Source organism: Pleurodeles waltl, chromosome 7 (genome assembly GCF_031143425.1).
Source record: "Pleurodeles waltl isolate 20211129_DDA chromosome 7, aPleWal1.hap1.20221129, whole genome shotgun sequence".
NCBI classification, from domain to species: Eukaryota; Metazoa; Chordata; class Amphibia; order Caudata; family Salamandridae; genus Pleurodeles; species Pleurodeles waltl.
Window position 1 is genome coordinate 808795469 of NC_090446.1, and position 22302 is coordinate 808817770.

The window sequence follows — 22302 nt, forward strand, 5'->3', positions numbered from 1 at the left end:
AATGAATCAGCAGCTCTCTGACGATTGGACGATGATTATTTACACAATAAGGCAAAATAGTGTAGAAGTTCTGAATTGGGGTGATTGATAGAGTCATAGGTAGAAATATCACCTGGCATAAATATGCTGGGTCCTGAATCAAGTTTACAAAAAAAAATCCCATTGAGTGTAGATTTTCTGTTCTCTCTAATGTGGTGATTTTTTTGTAAACAGTAAGAAAGACAGAATATTTATGCCAGTCAACATTCTGGTACTATATATCTTCTCAGATTCTGCATTAAAACAAAAGGGAAAAACTCACTATTTGCAAACATACGGATACTTTTTGGAAGTGATGCTAAAGAAAGAAAATCATGCATTTTATCAACATAGCCATCAATGTAATTAGTATGAAGGACGATGCAGTGGCATTTTTTGATTTCTGCCATCAGGGGCACCAGTTTCTCTCTGGCAAACACACAGCTTATAGGGAGCAGCTCAACCTGTATTAACGTATTTTCAATCGGGATGAATGATTAAGGCCACTCGTCATAGGAATCTGCAAGTTTTATAGCACAAGAGTTGATCTTTAAACAAGTCACTGTATGCCCTTAATTGAATTGAACACCAGCATATGCTGGGTGGTCTACCCATTAAGAGTATGGTGGGAGATATACCATATCAAAACATCTTGCTTATATGTAGTGACATATACTGGACTCTGAGTCAGTCCTGTTCAACTGTTTTATATCACTTTTGAGCCCTTCGTAGGACTTTGGTATGTTGGGAGTACCACTGAACATAATGAAATGGCACCTTGGCCAATAATGGCTGATATGGGCCTTCTGCTCCCATATTCAAATGCCCTTCTGCTGATCTGCCAACTGATGCAATGCCACAGGCTCTCTTTACAGTAACCCTCTGAAGAGCCAATATCAGAAGGTGAGCACCAGGTGAGTGGGAGACCCTTCCACACAGTTGGATTCCTTTAGTTCTGCACAGCTGATGTCCATTAGTGTCTCATCAGCCTCAGAAGCTGTTGTATTCTGTTTGCTGGCTGTTTTGTATAAGTAAGGGAGAGGGAAGTTGGTCTCAGTGGTCCTTCAGCAGTGCTCCGCACAAAGCCCTACCCCTTCAAAGCCCTACCCCCTCATCACACAATAAATACTTTTGAGAAGTTGGGAGATCCGTACTTGCTTCAGCTATACCAACTATTAAAGGTACTCTCCATAGTTACAGGCCCTTGCCTGAGGCTTGGGTCTAAAACTTAGGTTCAGGGTATTTAACAACCAGTATAGCATTAAGATATGGGCTATAACACTGTCTTTCACAATGGTATTGCCCAAAGTGTGGTTGTGACTCGAAGATGGCACCTTGGTTTCAATTGAGCTGTATGTGTTAGGAATGTGATTGACTTTGAAATATACTCTGACCTGAGGCCAGGTGCCCTATTCCAGTAGAACCCTTTTTTCTGAAGGTCGGGAGTGCTGCTGGGGAAGATGATCAAGATGCCTTCCACATAAAGATGGAAAGTGGGATACACTTCCTCCTGCCCTGCAATACATTATTAATAATGTTGTTTAACCCCGGGGTATTTCTGACAGTGATCTACCTTGTACAAGTGAATTACATCTGTTAGAGCCTGCGCAAGGGCATTTCAACTTCCACTATGAACTGGAAGGAGTAGGACACCTTCTTTCAAACCTACTGTATATTTCACTGTAATACTTTCACTGCGAGAAAAAGAGATACTGATGCATGTAAATATTATACTACCAATAATATGCTATTAACTTTTAATGAGCCTATCTTCATTATGCTTTATGCACTTCCCCAGCTGCTACTTCCTGAAGAGCTTTGCTTGGGTGGAAGCCACATATTTATCTCTTCTAGCCACAGGAGTTCCTCATTGCATAGCTTTGGAGCTAGGGAAGCAGGTTCCAGTTCCATTCTTCTGCACTGCCCAAGTTAAGGGGCATATTTACAAGAAAGTGATGCATTGGTCCGGATATGCCACTATTCTTGCATCGCTCCTGCCCCATCTAACAACACCAGGGTTGCTCCGTACTTACAGTACGGCACACCATGGTAGTCGTTAGGACAACAGCATCAACATTTTTGCCGATATTGTAGCGCTTTGCTGCACTAGCGTCAAAAATATTGACGCTAATGCAGCAAAGCACAGGAAGGCCAATTGATTAAAATGGGTGCATCATTTTAACGCTTGCTCAGAACAGGCGTTAAAAATTACATAAAAATGGCACAGTGAAATGTTGTAAATTTCACTGCATCATTTTTTTGGGGCTCCCTGCATCGGAGCAACCCCTTGTATACATTATGCCTGGCACAGACATAATGTGGCGCAAAGGTTTACAAAGTGGCACAATGCAAGCACTGCACCACTTTGTAAATACGGCGCAGGAGAAGGGCCTCTGTAGCGTAAAGAAAATGACACTAAGGCGACGCAATGTGGGGCTAGGGGCTGGTAAATATGCCCCTAAGTATTTTATTCTGCTCCACCCTTTCCACTCACAATCAAAATGGCAGTACAGTTCACCAGACCTGAAATACGAACCATGTCTTCAGTGATTCCATTCTTCCAAACCATGTTTTTCTCAAAGACCATTGTAGCGGTCACAACAATGACACTCAAACCATGCTTCAGAAGAATGATTGCATGCATCTAGTGAGGGGCACCCCTTCCATCACTGAGTAAGTTATAGGGCTCCTGCAAAGCCAGAGCAGGACATCTCAATAAAATGACTGTGATCATGGATTTAGAACATTCCGTAGAATGTATTTCACAGCATTAGGTTTATGGGGATATTTACACGTTTTACTTGAAAAGCTTCCAACATAAAGTTGGATCTCAAATGAGTGGGATGCATGAATAAACCAAAGCATATTTTTCTCTTTAGTGGGGTTGTGTATAACAATAGCTCCAGTGACCCGGAAGAATCTATTCGGATGTGCCTGAAACAGTTCTTATTTTGGCTTTATCTTTCAAAACTTACTGCTGTAGAGCACACACATAAAAACTTGTTGCTGTTATTCAGCAGTGTCTCTCCACACATATAATGTGTTACTTTTATTCTGCTTATTACTCTTCATTGACCTCCTTCATAAAGGTGAAAGGCTGGTTAACCATTCTGTAGTTTGAACCTGTAAATTTTCACTAACCCACTCAGACAGCATATTAATGTTGTTAAATTGCAGTTCACATATATATATATATATTCACTTTAGAAAACAAAATTTACAATGACATACAAGGACATTATAGTGAGGCTCGCCAGTTAGGACCATGTTTCCATAGAAAAATATATTTTTTACCTGCCTATATCTTTTGTGCCATTTGACGGATCTTCATGAAAATTTCCAAAAGAAGTGTTGCAGTGATCCTTTTTACGCATGGAAAGTTTTGGGGTGATCATTCAAGTGGGGGGTTGAGATAAAGGGGGGTAAAAAAGTTGTGTTTCCCAAGTTAATTCCAATTGGACTTTTAGACACGTTACAGCCCGAACCACTAGATGGAATTACACCAAATTTGGCAGAAATCTAGCTTTCGGTATGCAGGTTGACCATTGGCATATTTGAATTAAATCCATTCAGTAGTTTTTGAGATATTAAAGGGAAAATAAATGTGTATATCTCAGCAAATATATCGCAAATAATTTGTGAACACTCGTGAATTTATACAAATACGCATACGAAAAGAAGCACTGTAATGGGCTGACTAGAAAGATGCAGCCGCCATTTTATTTCACGGGACACTGTCCCCGGAGGAGAAATTCCAATTTGAAAGTGAAATAAGAGATCAGGGCAAAGATACCCTGACCCCAGAGGCACGATACAGGTGTGTTTTAGGGATAAATTATGGGTTCAAAATAATGTTTCGTTGCCATGTGTGGTATTTGTGAAAATTCACAAATTTTCACAAATTTTGTGATTTGTTTGCAAAATATTCATGATTATGAAAAAAAATTGAAAGAAAAGCCACAGACTCATTCATGCAATAATTAATTCACTCATACATGCACTCAGAAACTCAGACACCCACTCCCACTCAGACACTCATGCATCCACTCAGACTCACTCATAGACTGACACACCCACTTTCAGACCCACCCAGATGCTCACGCACCCACTCACTGATCCTCTGAAAGAGACAGGCTATGTGGCCAACGTGGCGCGGGTTGGGTGGTTTTAAGGGCTTGGCTTCAAGGCCTGACTGCAGGCCAGGCCTCACAACCAACCCCTGTGGCCAAGCGCGGTAGGGGTTGGAATAATGTATAGTAATTACAATTATTTACTTTAAAAAAACCATAGAAATTCACTGGAAAAAACAAAGGTTACAGTGAGGTTATAGCAGGTTCTGAATTTCAAGTAACTATAACTCACCCCCTAAGGTAACTATAACTCACACCTTCGCCATGCACAGATAATTACAACACATACTATATCATTGATGAGATCTTGTATGGCATCTCTGATATCACTGCAACATTTGCAATACAATTATTGATAAGAAAACTGTGCATGGGGAAGGCGTGAGTTATAGTTACCTTAGGGGGCAAGTTATAATTACTTAAGAGAACTCTAACTATAACTGCTGAATTTTCATGGTTTTGTACGGGTAAATTCAGAACCTAAGTATAACCTCCCTGTAACTCTTAGTTTTTTCAGTGAAAATATATATGTAGTATTTTCTTAACTGATGCATTTCTGTACTCATTACTTTCTTGTTCCTCGCACAATAATGCCAGTTTATGATTTTAATTAGATGATATATGATTAAATAAATATATTAGAATACATGGAAAGATGGAATTCGATAAGGTTGGTGTGTAAGCTGTAGAACTGTATTTGATCTTAAGAAGGTTCACTAATTGAACTTAATTGAACAGAAGCATGGATGCTCCTCCTGCCCTCCAACAGTACTGTAACCTGCAGATGCTGCAGATATTTATTTATTTATTATATTTTGTAATATAACCTGCACAGGACCCAAAAGCATTGGAGGAGATAGTCAAAATAAAAAATAACATGAGAACTAGAGATATGAAGTAATAAGGCTGTCCAAGATATTTATACTAGTATAAAACAGATTCAGTCCTTAGCCAACAATACTTACGACTTTAGTTCATAATTTCAGAGCAATTGATAAGCATTCAATAATATGTTTCCCATCAAGATTGTGACATTATTGAGCAATGAAAGTGCAGTCGGTTGTAAAGGAGCTGGCAGTTCTATCTCAACACAGAGGAGTGTTTGTGGCAAGAGCTACATATGAAAAGTCAGAGGGAATCCATCCAGTTACAGTTAAGTTGAACACAGAGAACCTGTATTGGCTTACAAAAGGATGCAAGAATAATTAGAATGCAATCTTAGAATATATTGGTAGAAGAGTGTTAAACCTGGCATCATTGGCATGGTCTCCCCTAACTTTTTGCCTCTGCTTCCCAGGTTGTTTCTGTGTGTTGGACTCTGTTTTTTCTGTTTTGTTTGCTCTGGACACTTTACCACTTCCGACCAGTGCTAAAGTGTAAGTGTCCCCTGTATAAATTATATGTGTACATTGGCTTATCAATGATTAGCATATTTGATTTACTAGTGAGTCCCTAGTAAAGTGCACTAGAGGTGCCCAGGGCCTGTAAAGCAGATGCTACTAGTGGGCCTGCAGCACTGGTTGTGCCACCCACATGAGTAGCCCTATAAACATGGCTCAGACCTGCCACTGCAGTGTCTGTGAGTGCAGTTTTAAACTGTCAATTAGACTTGGCAATTGTACCCACTTGCTAGGCCTAAACCTTCCCTTTTTAAACATGTAAGGCACCCCTAAGGTAGGCCCTATGTAGCCCCATGGGCAGGGTGCAGTGTATGTTAAAGGTGGGGCATGTATTTATGTGTTTTACATGTCCTGACAGTGAAATACTGCCAAATTCATTTTTCACTATTGCAAGGCCTATCTCTCTCATAGGTAAACAGTGGGTCTGCCTCTAGATATTATTAAACCGCAGATTCCCTTTGGAAGCAGATAGACACATGGAGTTTGGGGTCTCTGAACTCACAATTAAAAAATACATCTTTTAGTGAAGTTGGTTTTTAGATTGTGTGTTTGGAAATGCCACTTTTAGAAAGTAGGCATTTTCTTGCTTAAACCATTCTGTGACTCTGCTTGCTTGTGGATTCCCTGTCTGGGTCAGTTTGACAGTTGGGCTGTTTGCACCTCTCCTCTAGACAGTGACACAAAGGGAGCTGGGGTGTAGCCTGCATATCCTGATGGGCCATCTGGGCTGGGGGAGGGGAGGAGTGGTCACTTACACCTGCAAGGACTATGCCTGCCCTCACACAATGCAGTCTCCAACCCCCTGATGTGTGTCTGGGGCCTGGCCTGGGCAAGGCAGGATCTTGAAAACAACAGAAACTTCTCTTTGAAGTAGGCCTACTTCAAAGGCAGAAAGGGGTTTAAGAAGAGCACCCAAAACCACTGAAAATCACATTACTTCTGGAACCAAGAGGAACCTCTGTCAAGGAGAAGAGCTGGAGAAGAGCTGGAGGAGGACTACTGCCCCTTTGCCTGTGACTGTGCTTTGCTGGGTTGGCCTGCGTCTACCTGAGAGAGGACAAAGACTGAATTTTGTGTGACTTCCCATTTGTAAAGAATCTCCAAGGGCTTGAAACTGAGCTTGCCTCCTGTTGTTGAAGTCTCAGAGACAGCAAAGACTTCTCTCTGCCAGCACTTGGGCTTTCTGTTGAGAGTCCTGCCTGCCAAGTGGTGCCCTAACCTGTCTCTGGGCCCTTGAAAGGTACAGCTGGTAGAAAAGGAGAGAAATCCATGCAAAGACCGCCGTGCGGCGAAACTTTCAACGCACCACCTGCTTTATCGCTGAATAACGACACGCCGCCAGCCTTGTGGCTAAAATCGATGTTCCACCTACATCACGGCTGGGAGATCGATGCAACGTGGCTGGAGAAACGACACCCAACACCTGCAGAGGCTGCTGTTAAAGACGCAAGCCCCCACACAGCACCGTGCAACTGGATTTCGATGCAACATCGCTGGGTGCGGAAAATCAACACAAAGCCTGCCCAGACCGAGGTGCTTGTCCGGAACGACGCATCGCTCTCTTGCGGGAGAGAAGAAACGACGCATGCCGACCCGACCGGAGTAGGAACGAAGCATGCTCTAGCTTGCAAGTGTGAAATTGACGCATCGCTGGCCTTTTTCAGCGCACGCTCGACCGTGCGGCTTTATTTTGATGCTACCCAGGTACTTTTGTACGCTAACAACATTCTCACTGTTTTCTGAAGGATTTAAGACTCTTTTGCTTTTTAAATTTATAACTTGACTTGTGTATGTTGGATTTTTGTTGTTTTAGTCTTGTTTTGTTTAGATAAATATTATCTATTTTTTTAAACCTGTGTTGTGTCATTTTGTAGTGTTTTCACTGAGTTACTGTGTGTATTGATACAAATACTTTACACCTTGCTTCTGAAGTTAAGCCTGCCTGCTTGTGCCAAGCTATCAAGGGGGTGAGCGGGGGTTAACTGAGGGTGATTCACCTTTACCCTGACTAGAGTGATGGTCCTTGCTTGGACAGGGGGTAACCTGACTGCCAACCAAAGACCCCATTTCTAACAATGAGGTAGTCTTTCAATTGCCTTTTGAAAACTGTGAGCAAGTGGCAGTGTTGATTGTGGGAAATTCATGTAGAAGAGAGTCCAAACAATGAAACTGTTGGGATCTACCAGGAATCTTTTGTTTTGTTAGCATGGCTATGTGAATGATCGAACTGCAAGGGTTTTTGAACTATGCAGACCAGTTTGGATGTGATTAGACCATCACTCGACAGCCCGACTAGAGAAAGCAGAATAAGAGTGATGTGGCCTACTCCTGAGGTAAAAAGAGGCTTTGATAAATGCTAGATGATTTTTGAAATGGCAGGCAGAAAAGTATTCACTTTGTTGAATACTGATCGAACCAGAGCTTGGATGACTTGTTTAGGTTGTGTTCCAGTAAGAATGGTTTCATAATTCTGATGAGTCTACATTGATGATCACATTTGTTTGCCAAAGAACTGATACAGTTATGTAAATAAAATTCACTGTCCAAGAAAATCCCCAGAGATTTGGATTTCTCAGTGATGAATCTAGTACATTAATGAAGTCCAACCATCACTGTACTTCATTTGGGAAAGCCTGGGATGGATTAGTAGGAATTTGGCAGTCTAACTGATTATGATTTTTTTCATTGATATTTGCAAATAGAGGCACCGTCTTAGCAGGGCCTCCATAGGAGGGGTTTTGAGACGTTTCTCCGGTTGATCTGCAGAGGTGCGAGCTAGTCTCCTTCCTTATTCTCTAAACATGTTTCTGTTTTCATCGACTACAAGCCTTGTACCTTTACAACAATTATGTCTATTGTGAAGAGCAGTCTCACTGCGAGTCTATGACCTACCACAAATATAGTGTACAGTACCATAACCAATTTACTCCAACCCTATTTATTGCACTCGTAATGATAGTGGTTTCAAATTATTTTTTCTCATGTAACAATATAAACTTGGAGAAACGTGTCATGGCTTTTGCAGTGAAATATATGCAAACAGTGTGGAAAATAAAAGCTTGAAATGGATGAATGTAAATCTTTTTTGAAAAGTAGTCTCGTCCAGGAGTCTGCATTTGATAAGACAGCATTGCATCAATGGACAGAATTAATGAAATACTGCTGCCTGTCAGCGAGCGAGTGTCAGTGGTAGCATGTTGCCTGCTTGCACTACTGTGTGATTGCCCTGATAGGGAAGCAATGCGGCATCCCTGGCACTGCTTTGATTTATATTCCTTTTCACAGCATGCGCTTATATGACTGAAAAGAAAATTACCCTCTAGTTAGGATCTTTAAAGAGTAATGTTAAAGGGTAGCACTATCTTGACAGGTAAGTAACACATTTTCCAGCTTCGGTTCTTATATAGTGTATTGTTTGATAGATATGGATATGATTTTAAATTGTCATTGTTTTTTATTTATTTACAAGGTTAGTTAAACGTAAAGCTATTAATTTACAAATATTTAATAGATTTAATTTAAGTGTACTTTTCTTTGCATGCAGGCGCGTGAACAGGAACAAGCTCCAGGTTCTTCCAGAGCTGCTGTTTCAGAATAACTTGAAACTAACCCGGCTGTGAGTACCATGTAACATGTTCACTTTTCTTTACGATGGATGTATTTCTATATTTTTTGACAAGTCACTGCTCTTCTCAAATGTGGAACAGGCTTCTGCTGTTTCCCACTAGAAACCATATTGTCGTTCCAGATGCTCAGCTTGGTTATTTAGTGGACAGTTGCTGCTGTGCTTTTCGAGTTGCAATGTTGTGTGCTTTAGAGAAGTTACAAGATTGTTCATTGCTTTACTGAAGATGGTGCACTTTGTGCATTATTTCTGATATATCTTTATCACAAACTCCTTTAAGCAGACCAAGCTTTGCAGCTTCTCAAGCAACAAAGCTGTACCTCGTTGGTTATTAATATTCCCTGGCGTGACCCGTCCCCCCTGTACTTTGTTGGTTTACTACTTTCATTTGCTTCTCTTGAGAACATTTTCCGTTCCTTTCGATTTGTGTTCAGTGCTTTTTAAAGTTGTTGGAAATATTTGGAAATAAATTAATTTAATTTCAAAGACTGCTGCTAAGGTTTACAAAGTAATACCACAAACGTGCCACCAATAATTTAGCAATATACTCAGATTAACAGATATAGTTGTGTGATCTGTGATAGCCACATCTCGGACAACTGAGGAGGTTTATCCATTTGTGTACATAGCAATGTTTAATAAGTGAGTAAACACTGTGAAATTTGCACTTATGAGTCATTAAGATGAATTAATGCTTTCATTTGTTATATTAAATGATGTTACTTAGCTTTATGTATCAGGCATCTTAATCTGCTTGTTGGTGGCAGAAGTCACATAATCTTAACGATGCTGCCCTAGTTGTAGTTGAAATAAACTTTGTTGATTTGAACGATGGGCTCATATGTTGTCGGTTGTAGTTTCAAGTCTAGCTGAGATATTGATTAATTGTATTACTAAGAATGAACTTTGCTGATTGTATGTTGTGAGTTCTGGGTCTTATATAGGTAACAATTTCATTACCTTCAGCAGAATGCAAGCCCCAGCTGTATCAAATAAGATGGATCCACTAAAAAGTAGATACAATCACCATGTTTCTTAAGTCCTCCACAATAAGGTGCAAATACAGTGAAAATGTTCTTTCCCTTAAACAATTTTTAAGGAGGCCAGTTTTTTATCTTCTTTGGTGATGCAGTTGAATTATGTATCTTTGGGTGCAAATGTCCTTATCACTGAGGTTACATCACACCATTTAGTAAAGAAACCATTTGTAAAGACTGTGCCACCTTTTGGGGTTTCATTGTGAGTTACCAGCCCTGATGGAATTAAAATGTTTGTGGTAACTCCACTGACCTGTTGTTTTTCATTCAAAGAGTGACCTCTAAAAGAGGACCCTGAAGGATATGAGAGGACCTTTCAACCCCACCTAATAATCCTCCAGTTCCTGGTACCTTCAGGGTATTTGTTACACCGAGTTGCAGAGTTACCAAGCAAAATCCAGGGACCTCATAATGAGGCCTTGAGCATTGATTAGGCATATCTTTACAAAACAAGGTACGGTGACAGAAAGACCCAAGATGGATATTCATTTGCACTGCGTTGGATGTGTCATTTACAAATTGAACAAAAGAAAAAAACACTCTGGTTGAATCAGTGAAAAATGTGTTTGGTGTAATTATCATTCTAGCCTATGTTGGGGTCAGGGAGTTGTTTGCAGTTGATAATCCAAGCATATGACATACTTTGACAGGAAGTTGGAATACACACCCAGGAGTGTATTGTGACATCACATACTGGGTCTTTACTTCCGATAATGTCTTCATAGTTAATGGAATTTACAGTGAGAACTCATGGATTGAGAAAAATATGACACATAAACTGTGATAATTATCTTGAACCAGTCAACAAAGATACACATTTTCTTGACAATCGAGGAATCTGCTTATTTGTTGAAATATATCTCTATGAAAATTAATTTTTGACAATTTCTTTTATACGAGTAATCCAATAAATTGTTGAAATATATTTTTCTAGCAATTCAGCATGCGTGTGAATTTGGTTATGCACTTTCCCTTGTACTTTCCTATAACGAAGTTAACTGAATTACAAACCATGGACGACGAACACTGTATATATCTAGATTCGACAGCTAAAACATTGATCTGTTGCATGCCTCTCTTGTGTCCTTGCAGCAGACGCATTTAACAGAGACCATAATAAGATATGAATAAGATTACAGTTTTATCAAGTATTTAAGTAATTACATCTCTTAAATGATGTATTTTATACAAAAGGCATGACACGTCTGGGCAAGATAAACCTCTCATTGACATTCCATCACTGGATGTCTGTCTGCAGCCAGTCAGCAGATCAATCACTGCTTTGCCGACGTAATGGATCACTAAAGTCGAATTAAATTCAATATTTTCTTTAAGACATGCAAGAACACAGCGTGCAATTTTTATGTGAAACAAAATTTCTTAATTCTTAAAAATATAGAGCATGCTTCCCTTCTAAAGTTGTTAATGCTGGAAGCATTCTTCCTTGGTGTGGCGCGTGCTTCTTGTGTTTTCCTGTTTATGTTTTGCCACCGTGGCCTTGTTTCCGCCGCTTTGAACACACACGGCCTGAAGTGTGAGATGCAGCAATATTTCACTTTAATGGGCCATCTTAGTTCTGGTCTTCAGAGCCCACCGCTGCTGGAAACGTTATATACAAGTTAATGGGCTGACACTAATTTTTTCATTAGTTGAAGTACACGGCGTGGCAGAGATTCGATCTTTTTCAAATGAGCTAAAGTTGAGAAATGTGTAAAGGATACCGACCCGTGCAATTTACTGTTCGAACCAAAGGGCAAAATCCCAGCACCGAGGACAAAATGCATGGGCAGAACCGCAAGGTGGGCCCCGACAACCCTGCAATCACTTTATTACTAATATTCTTATTATTGGTTTTGTTAACCAAAGAAATAGGCATTAAAATGTATTTTTTTAAAATAAATAAAAACATAGAGCAGTCTGGAGGTGACATGCAAAGGCTTGGGAGAAAATAAGTAAAAACAATGACCCACCCTAAATAAATAAATAGGAAAGAAAATGGACTACCAGCTATAGTACTGGCATGGAGTACTTACTTAGCACATGTGCATAAGCAAAATGCCAGTGAACAGATGCAATGTTCGAGGGGGGGGGGGGTGGCCACTGTCCCATGTATGCTGTGGTGGGCAGGAGCAGAATGTCTAGTGACGCTTGGCCAAGGGATGAAGAGGAGATAGAGAGAGAGTCAAAGCGAAAAAGTGAGACAGTGAAAGGAGAAAGAGAAAGATCTTAAGAACAGTACAACAAGTCATTAGCATTTCAAGCTCAGGGACTTGTGGATCATACGTGTGGTCTCAAGAAGGCTGACTCGCCCTTTCCAAGATATAGATTGCATCACTGATTTGGAAAGTCAGTTAGAAGTCAAGCTCTTAGATAAAGTTCATTTAATAATATGTGCTGTACAAGCAGTCATAGTTGACAATTTATGAAATATTATGATGTACCTCTTAAGGAGGAACATTTGATAAGTATGAAAACATAAAGCCCACGAATGTTAAAGCCACCATGTGCCTCATCTTTGTCTCATTTATTTAGGCCCACATCTGTGAGTTGCAGCAAAGAAGGACCTACGCTGTGTTTACCCAACATACAATAATGAGACATAAACGTTGCCAGCATTGTTTGGCTTAACATTTAACAGTTTCTACGCCTAACAAAGCTAAACACATTGATTTTTGTTAAATACTTCACAAAGATTTAAGACCTCGGTTAGCATATTGAGGCGGGTCTCATTGTCTGCCAGGGAAGTGGAGGGATGTACTCTGCTGCCCTGGTGGAAGGCTGACTGATAAAACGTAGAGGCCTCCACCAGGATAGCCAAGATTTCAGTTCTTTTGTCTGCTCTACCATTGCTATGATGTAATTGAAGGCACACCATGTTAAATGCACTTGCTTAGCAAAGCCTTTTTTTCTCAAAAGTATTAGATAATCAAACGAATGGTAAAAAAAAAAAATATCCCTGAAATGATGAGAGTTTTCTTGCAGGCTGTGGGAGCCATTGCTTCCTGCTTGGGACTATCCACCCTAAGTAGGGTGGGCAGTCTGATGTACTTTGACCAATGGCCCAACATCCAGTGGTCAAAGATTTCTGTCGGCATTGCCCAGCATAGTCTCACTTATTGCAAACATGGCAGTTTCCCTTCCTCAAATAAAGTGTGCAACTGCAAGTTTCCATGAATCATCTGCAATGTTTTTGATTGAGTACCACATCCTCCAAACACTAAATGAGACCATTAGGTTTGTAGACTCAAAATAAGTCCTGTGATGTGTTAAAATCTGCTTTTGGGTAGGATCATTTCCTAAGCACTTAGTCAGCTGAAAAATAAAGGTCAGGTATTCCATCCTCATCATGTAAACAGAAGAGTCCAGAATTGGGAACTGAGCCTTCCTCTGGAATGTGAACATTCAAGACTATGAGGATCTAGAATTTTAGAGCTTATTGGAGTGAAATGTTGTCAAATAATTTTGTGTTGCTTCAGAGTTTTCATAATTGCACTGTTTTTGGTGTCATGAAATAATTAGTATGAATGAGGAGTGGTGTGGTATCATTCTTTGTGTTGTCAGTGCATAGCATCATAGCTGTCTCATTTGTGAACCATGGCTGCATGAATCTGCTTAGTTCCTGCTGGGCAGATTAATGACTGATTGCTCATGGATGTTCTGGTTCAAAGATGGAACTGCAAAACTAAACATTTTAGTAGCTAGGAACACTGCAGTGGCATGCTGTATGCTCCTAAAGCTGAGTACAGCGAAGAAGGCTGCTTATAACACTTACTGTCTGTGTGCTGGGATTTTAGCAAGTTAACACTTCACATAAGGCCTAGGGCTATAAATACATTATGGAATGCTATCCATGTTGTTCAGATTCCTTTCAACCTTGAAACAAATAAGATTCTTGTAATTTGCATTATTTCATAACATATACCCAGTTCTCATGGCATCACTACAGCTGTTGCTGTGACCTCAATGAAACAGCTTTTCAGTGTTGAAATGGTTGCTCCTAAGGTGTGAAGTCTCTGTGGTGTTGCATTAATTCTACCCTCTGGCTGATGGGACATTTCCATGCTTGAGCTGATGCTCATATATTAAGGGGTTGCTATGACTTGTGTTGGTTCTACTCCCTCATTGTTCCTGCCTGAGTGATGAGGCTTTCCCATGTTGGAGCTAGGTACTGTTTTGCTGTGGCCTGCCTTTAATCCCCTCACTGAAACAGCAGTGTGTACCGATCACAGTCACTCTACCAAGACAATAGTAAATAATGACATTACATGCGTGCTCATCTCCTGGGAACAGTTTACACTGAGTTGATGTATATTAGGTCAAGCCTTTGTGGATGAGACATTTGTGTGGCATTAATTCTGTTTACCAAGCTGGAGTCAGTGCTGGTCTGGTTTGCTTTTTGTGGCAAGGATCTATGATTTAGAACAATTGTGAATGGAGGCACAGCTTGGTTACAAGGACTTTAATGGCATTTTATCATCAAATACCACTTCATGCGGTGGGTCGTGGGATCCGTATACGAATCATTTGAATGTCAATGAGGACAGATAGTACCATTGGTGAGCTAACGTCCTTTCTCACTTGACTGTTTTCCTTGCTACTGAAGGGTCTTTGCTTCCATCATCCAAACATAGGATGAAAATGCCAATGTGAAAGAACTGGACACAATGCAGAGGCACATATTTGGCCAGGTTTTTAGACCCATGAGAAGCATAACACAAGTCACAGCTCTTGTCATGTTCTCCCGAGCTGCGAGTAAAATACAAAAAACAAGTACATTCCAGGGCATGTGAATTTTCTCAAATATATAAAGGCCCTAAACCCAAGTCTATGAAAGATCAAACATTTTACGTGTTTCAGGTCTATTAATCACTTAAACAACAGAACTCGTGGATAATATTGAACCAGGATGTGCCCAGTGTTAGACATATATGTAATGGGTGTTATTCAAGGGAACAAATAAGCAGCATTAACTCTACACAATTTACATTTGTAATGGCATGGCAATGCACACTTTTCAAAGGACTGTTAACTGTTCCGTTCTGTGGTTTAATGATTCATATAAACACCATAGAGTTGTGTATTCAAATCACGCTTACACAAGTCAATGTTCCTGATTCTTGCTCTGTGGGCGGTTTTGTTCACTCACAGTGGTCTGGGTCTTGTTTCACTCACCAGTGACCTACCTAGCAGTTGAGGAAGATGGAACCTGTTTCCACCTCTGACTCTGCTGCGGTACTTGAATTATGATGATCGCAAGAATGTGATTGAAAAATATTTTCTAAAACAGAAGGAGCCGAAATACTCCTTTTGAAGTACCATATGTGCTAGTGAATTGTTTATGTCGATTTTTCCAGGAGACTTCCAAAGTCACACAGCCAGTGCTCAATTTGAGCCAGTGGTTTTTGGTGCAGAGCACCAGTACTTATTTTTTTGAGGGCAGGCACTTATTTTTCTGCCCCAAGCATTTACTGCAAGCAAAAGACACATATGGGAAAGATGAAGGAAGAGAAAAACGAAAAAATGTCACAAAGGGAGAAAGCAGAAAGCTGCAACAGTGAGCTGAAGGGGCAGGAAGTGTCTGTAAATGGATTAAAGAGGCCCGAGATGGCCTCAGTATGTAGCTGCCTCAGTGTTCCGTGCTTGCACATTTACTTGCAGCAGCTGCTGTTTCGGAGGGGAGCTTTGGGACTGGCACGTTTTTATTTACAAATTAAGCAAAGCACACAGCCCTTGTGTATGATGTCTTGGAGCCACTGGCCTTGGAGTAAAATCTTTTATTTGCAATGATGAAGCACTGTATGAAGGGAACTATTTATTTTGTGTAGATTGTTAGGAGATGCAGCTATTATACTCAACAGCAAGACAGGTGAAAAAGACAGACTTGTGGGTGAGTGGGTGTAGGACCCTCCATGGTTGGTTTCACCCACCAAACATGGTTGAGTTAAAAGAATAATGAACTGGCTAATTCCAAATGGTTTCTGATCCCAAAAAGAGTGTAAAAAACACCATCAGCAGCACCCATTTTTAAGTCTATTAGATTATCTTAGAAGCTGTGATTTGTGTCTATTTCGGTTTATGCCCCCAGTGCAGATGATTTGATTTAGGTGTAGCTCACTCCTGTATTGCTAATTCTTTGGCCCTAAAGTGATATAGGGTTGTCAGATTTACGCACCAGGGTATTCAACTGAACAGTGCCATTTGTATCAATTGGTCTGATGGCCACTACACTCCATTTATGGTCTCCTTTACTACCTGGCTGTGGGACATGAGGGACCAATTTCCAAGCCTGCCTTAGTGTCCATGGCAGCTTTACCGCACCACTATTTGTGACTTCAAGTGCCTGGGACATCACTTGTCGAGTCACTTGTGTTCCCAGTGCAGTCATATAGTTAGATTTATTTCTTACATGGAGTCAGTACTTTTTGGCTGCAGAACAGCATGAACCTATTCATAGGGAAATCAGAGATTCTGTTTTTTTCCATGAACCTTTCTTATTTTAAGTTTCTAACTCAAAACAGACATTACTGTAGGCTATATTTTGGAATGTTGGTTTCATTGGTGCAAATGTATGTAACACTGTAGCACAGTCAAAAGAATTGCGGCCCTAAGTTTAAGCCCTAAGGTAATTATAACCTGCGCCTTTGCCATGCACAGCTAATTACTCCACATATTATATCATTGATGAGATCTTGTATGGTATCTTTGATATTATCACTGCAACATTTGCAATAAAATTATTGATAAGAAAACTGCAAGTGAAGGGCGCAAGTTATAGTTACCTTAAGGCGTAAGTTATAGTTACTTAAAAGAACTCTAACTATAATTGCTGAATTTCTCAGTTTTTTATGAGTAAATTCAGAACCTAACTATAACTTCCCTGTAACCTTTGGATTTTTTCTGTGAATATATATATATATATATATATATATATATATATTTGTGGTTAGGTCAGAGTTTTCATTGACAAATATTTTTTTGTTTTCTTAAAACCGTGCTGGTCAACAAATCAACACAAATGTTTCCACAAAAAAAATCTACATCCACTGTGGTTTCTCAATGGCAGGTTTTGTGCTGATCTTTCAAGAGGGAAGGGCAAAAAACGTGGGTGTGACTAAGGTGACATTTCCCATTTTAACTCCCAAGAAGTATTTTGCTCCCACATATAATAAACCAAGCTTGGCAATAAAGTACACCCTTACTATAGAAGGTGTCTTTGCTTGATTTGCTGCAAATCCGTTCAGTTGTTTTTGAGAAATTACCACTTAAAGGTGTTCTGGGTATGGAGAGGTTACATTTTAGAAACATCTAGACTGTTAAACTTGAGATTGATTGGGAATTTATCAGTACATCAATCCAATTAAAAAATGTAAAGTCACACCATTTAACTAGGGAACATATTCTCCCATCAACCATTACAAATTTATGAATCCGGCTACAGATGCACGTATCTGCTGCTCTCTGAGTAGCTGTCAGTCAAATACATTTTTTTGTTGGGGCCATCGTAATCAAACATGGTTCAGCGAGCACCGTATTAGGAAAAGTAAAAAATATACAGCATAAGGGGAACGGGTGACACTACCCTGAACCCCAGATCCGTTTGGCTCCCACCCCAAGGAGAGCCTGTCTGGAAATAATTGTAACATAAAAATTGCTTTTTATCACAAGATTCCCAAAATCATTGTTTGACTGGCAAAATGTAGACCCTCCCTGGGTTGCATGGACCTACCTGGGGGTCTCAAAATTCGCAAAGCTGGCACATTTATGACTTGTGACTCATACAAAATGTGGTATACTACAGCTGTTCTACAGCAGCCTCTGTTCCACTGTGCACATCAGGAGTTGGCTACAGGAAACTGTTGGATGTGATAGATGATCGAAAAAACACAACCTCACTAAAAAACAAATATTGAAGTGAAATTATGGCTGGCTATAAAACCTCAATATACCTTTAAAAAATCTAAGAAATCTACTTAAAGATTACAGTTAAACTCTAGATATGGTTGGAAAATAAAACCGAAAAAAACTGAAATTCTCAAGGCATGGCACAGACCACAATCCATATCTCTTACAACAGCCATGCTTAGATTGTAGTATTTAACACATAATTTGCAGATTGTTTTTTTAAAATGTTGTATCTAGCTCAAATGTATAAAATAATACTGCCAGAGAACGAACTACATAATTAGCATTTTTGCTAGATAATTTAGATAATCTTGCACATATTTTCATTTAACATGCCACCTAATCCTAGTCACACTAACAGTGTTAAAGCTCTGCATAGTTGTTTAGAGGCTGTCATTAAAAGCTTGAATTCAATATTTCACAGAGAAATGTGAACCATTTCCCTTTTTTCACGGTGCCTTCTGAAATATGTATTTTATTTCACTGTATTTTGTGCAGTAAAAAAAAACTATACCAAGAAAGACAGCTGTGCAGCCTCCTAGTTGTCTGCCCTGCAGCCCTGCAGTCATTCTCAACTTGCTCAACACTTTCTATTTACAGAATTGTGACTCCCTATTGAGAAGGAAGTCCAAGTAATACATTCATTTTGCCAGATTAACTGTTCAGACAAATGTAAGACTCCCTGACAAAAGAGAAACTGACCTCTCCATGAACCACAATAAAGTATGTCGTTACTTCCTTACCCTGGTAAACTTTGTTTGGGCCTAAGGGGTGTTTGGTGCTGTTTCATAGCGTAACAAGTGATAGAAGTCCATAAGGTTTAGTGCTGTCTCGAGGTGATACACCCAGGTGGCACATAGGGAGTCATTTAGGGTCTGGCAGGCTGTATTCCTTTCGCTAAGGGAAGCAGAGGCCACGCTCCGCTGCCCTGGTGGACTGCAGCTTGCTAAACTTCGAGATTTCCTTCTACTTAGCAGAGATCTTTGTGCCTTTAATGGAGTGGCAGCAAACTGTAAGTTTGTGAGTGTCTGCCATGTTTCAAGCAGTTGCTCAGCAACCCTTTTTGTTGAAAACAAACTCCCAAAGCACGAGTTTCCTTTTCAAAAACACAAAAAAGTCCTACACCTTGGGAGTTTTTTCTCTAGGTGTGGGTGTTTTTTTTAATTTCTTTCTGTTTAGGGCTTCCATGCATTCCCTGAATAGTTTGGGTAGTCTTAGATTGGGTGTGTGTGATGTACATTAGGGCAAAACTTTAAGGTCTAAGGTTTCTGGTGACACAGCCAGCAGAGGCTCTGCTTTTAGAAACATGAAGGTTCCAGTGACTTTCAACAGAGTGGGAGAACTGGCATTTTGGAGGGCAGGATACTCTGCCACTTTTGCAGTGGGGTTTCCTTTTCTGATAAACTCTAAATAGGTCCTTAGGTGTCCTAAAATTTGGTGGTGGGAAACTATGTGAAAACTAAAGATTCCTATAGTGCAGTTTTTGAAGTGGTATCTGAACAGTTTGATATCAGAATATGTTTAGCAAAAATATTGTCAGGCAGAAATACTGTGTCCCAAATATTGCATATAAAAGATTGTTTAATTGGTTGTAAGGATTCTATTATAACTTTTAATGGGGTAATATTTTTGTGATTGATATTTAAAAATATTTCTGTTAGACATATTTACTTATGATATTCTAGTACCGCACTATATCAACCCTGTTATGCTGCTCAGCGGTGCATTGCCCCTAATTGTATTTCATTCATCGGCTATACATTAGCTATAGTGGGATGGGACAGTTGGGCAGAATTTTTGGGAGAGTAAGTGCAAGAGGGAAAGCAACCTCTGCCATAATATCAAATGTAGTAAATACTATGAACAATACTCTATGGTTAAACAATGATAATAATTCCTGCAAATGAAGATCCTAATGGTCAAATGTGAACTACAACCATTAATTATATTATTTGTGGATAAAAATTGGTTAAGCAGATGAAGTAAGCTCTTTTTTTATTTAAAACAAATTGTATCACTTTTAGCATGTAAAGGCCTCAGTGATATTGCAAACGTACAACTCTTTAGCAGGCAGCATACAATAAGTTAAACATTTCTGGTGCAGATGCATTAAGCTGTTAATGGCTTACCTGACCTTGCTCCAGTGATCACAGTCACAGCTAAATAGTTCCCAAAGTATATTCTGAAAAATCTTAGAGCGTATGTAGAACTATCACAAACTGGAATTAATCCAGGAGATACTAAACTGTTGAAGCACAGCAAGGTAGCTGTGCTTTACTGCACTCTGTAGTAGCCCGGCCTACACCCCAACCCCAGGATCCTGACTTCTGAGTAGCAGTTTGGCAAGAACTTGTTGGAATAAGGCAGGATAACAAATAGCAGTACAGCAGGAAATATATGTGCACCTGAGCCTTCAAGGGTGTCAGGGGTTTCCTCCTGTCATTAGTGGGGCTTAAAGGGTGAAGCAAGGAGGTTCCCACCAGGAATCAGACACAGAGTGCTGATATTGTTCCCAGTATTGGGATGTGTCACTCCCCCAGCCAACAGACAAAGCCATGCTGCTAGCATGGTATCAACAACAATATTTAGAGGGATAGTCAATAAAATACATGACAGAATACAGCTGAAGACTGTAGATGATGTGAAACTCAAAGGAGAGAGTGTTTGAATACAGTTGGAAAAAAAAGTGTTTTAAATATGGAGGCAAAGGAACTTTTCATAGCATCTCTGACACGGGCTTGTCCAGCAAACTAATCAAGGTTTCTCCCTCCCTCCGACAGTGGCAAAGCACAAACTGAGAATGGGATTATGCACATTGGTAGTTGACAATGAGTCACATCTTTTTTCATATTTAGTGATTATAATCCAGCTCATAAAAATGTTATAATTGAAAAATAGGTCCTTCATAAACATAATTGTAGATAATGATATCATTCTTACCCTTTGCTGACATTATGGAAGCTTAAAAGTGTTTGGTACTTAGTGACAAATGTTTTACGCCCTTGGCTCTGAGACGGAACTCTTACCAGAGAGAGGGGGAATATTATAGAAGGAAACAGGGAGTGTTTCTTTTTTGCTGTCGATTAGATAGTATACTTTTCCCTACATTTCTTTCCTTGTTTTGCTGTATTGTGAGCTAATTTCTACTATTCTTTAAACTACCACTTCTAATGAGGATGACCAAACTTTAAGAGAACACCATAGACTCAAAATGTATATATCAGCTTTGCCTTTTATTCCACAACATTGAACTCATGTTATGGACCTCACACGGTCAATAGCCGTTCTTCCCAGGTCTAAAACTCGTGACCTGTAGATTGCATGCAATGGCTGTCAGAGTCCCGTTTGACTCACTGACCTATCTCAAAGAGTGTGGTACCTCCTTACTTTTCCATTACATTAAGAAGTTTCCCTTCCTGAGCCCCCACAGTTGTCATCCATCTTATTGCATTCAGTTTTTCAAATGCCCATTTTCTTTAAATCCAACATCTGTCTAAAAGCAACAGCTGTGTTAAAACACAAAGTGTGCAGACAAGAAGGCTGAGAGCCTGTAAGGATGTGCGTTTTTCTGTGAGACCTACACACATCTTTTAGAAGCGGTCATGACTTTCCTGCCTCTCCATGACTTTTTCAGGATGCAACACATTGCCCACGCCTGCCAAGCGAGAATTAATGAAAGGATCATCTCACGTGCAAGGAGATACTGCCTGTGCATTGTAATCAAGTACTACTAGTGAGGTCCATTCATTGTATAATGTAAATATTGTGATTTGTTGTTCAGAAGATTCCTCTTCCGTCTTTACTTTTTCATGCATGGATCCGATGTATATGAATAAGTAACACATAGACTGTACCTGCGTGCTGCGTGCGACTTGTTTTGAGCAGTTGATACAGTGTGATTCCTTGTACTTGTGTTGACACATATAGTTTCATAATCCTCGCATGCTCCTGCTCATTTGATGTGGTAGGCTGTAGCGTGTGAGCCTCAGAGTAGTGGAGTCAACAGTATCATGCAACGTTCCTGTACTACTGTATGCAGGAGTCCAAAGTCATCAGAGTTTGCTTCCTGACACTTTTTGATCCATGGCTACTGTGACTCCTACATCAGTTACCAGTTTCTGCAAAAGATTTCCACCTCATTGTTTATGAAGCATTTGGATTATTACTGCTAGTTGTGTTATTAAATAACA

At 39.9% G+C, this 22302-nt stretch overlaps 1 protein-coding gene across 1 annotated transcript in view; it reads left to right on the top strand.

The window, feature by feature from the left end:
• Positions 1–22302, top strand: part of SLIT3 (slit guidance ligand 3) — an 892819-nt gene that overhangs the window by 133064 nt on the left and 737453 nt on the right. Inside the window, exon 4 of the mRNA XM_069199342.1 lies at positions 9093–9164. Within this exon, the coding sequence (XP_069055443.1) occupies positions 9093–9164 (72 nt within the window). The remainder of the gene's footprint in view (positions 1–9092; positions 9165–22302) is intronic.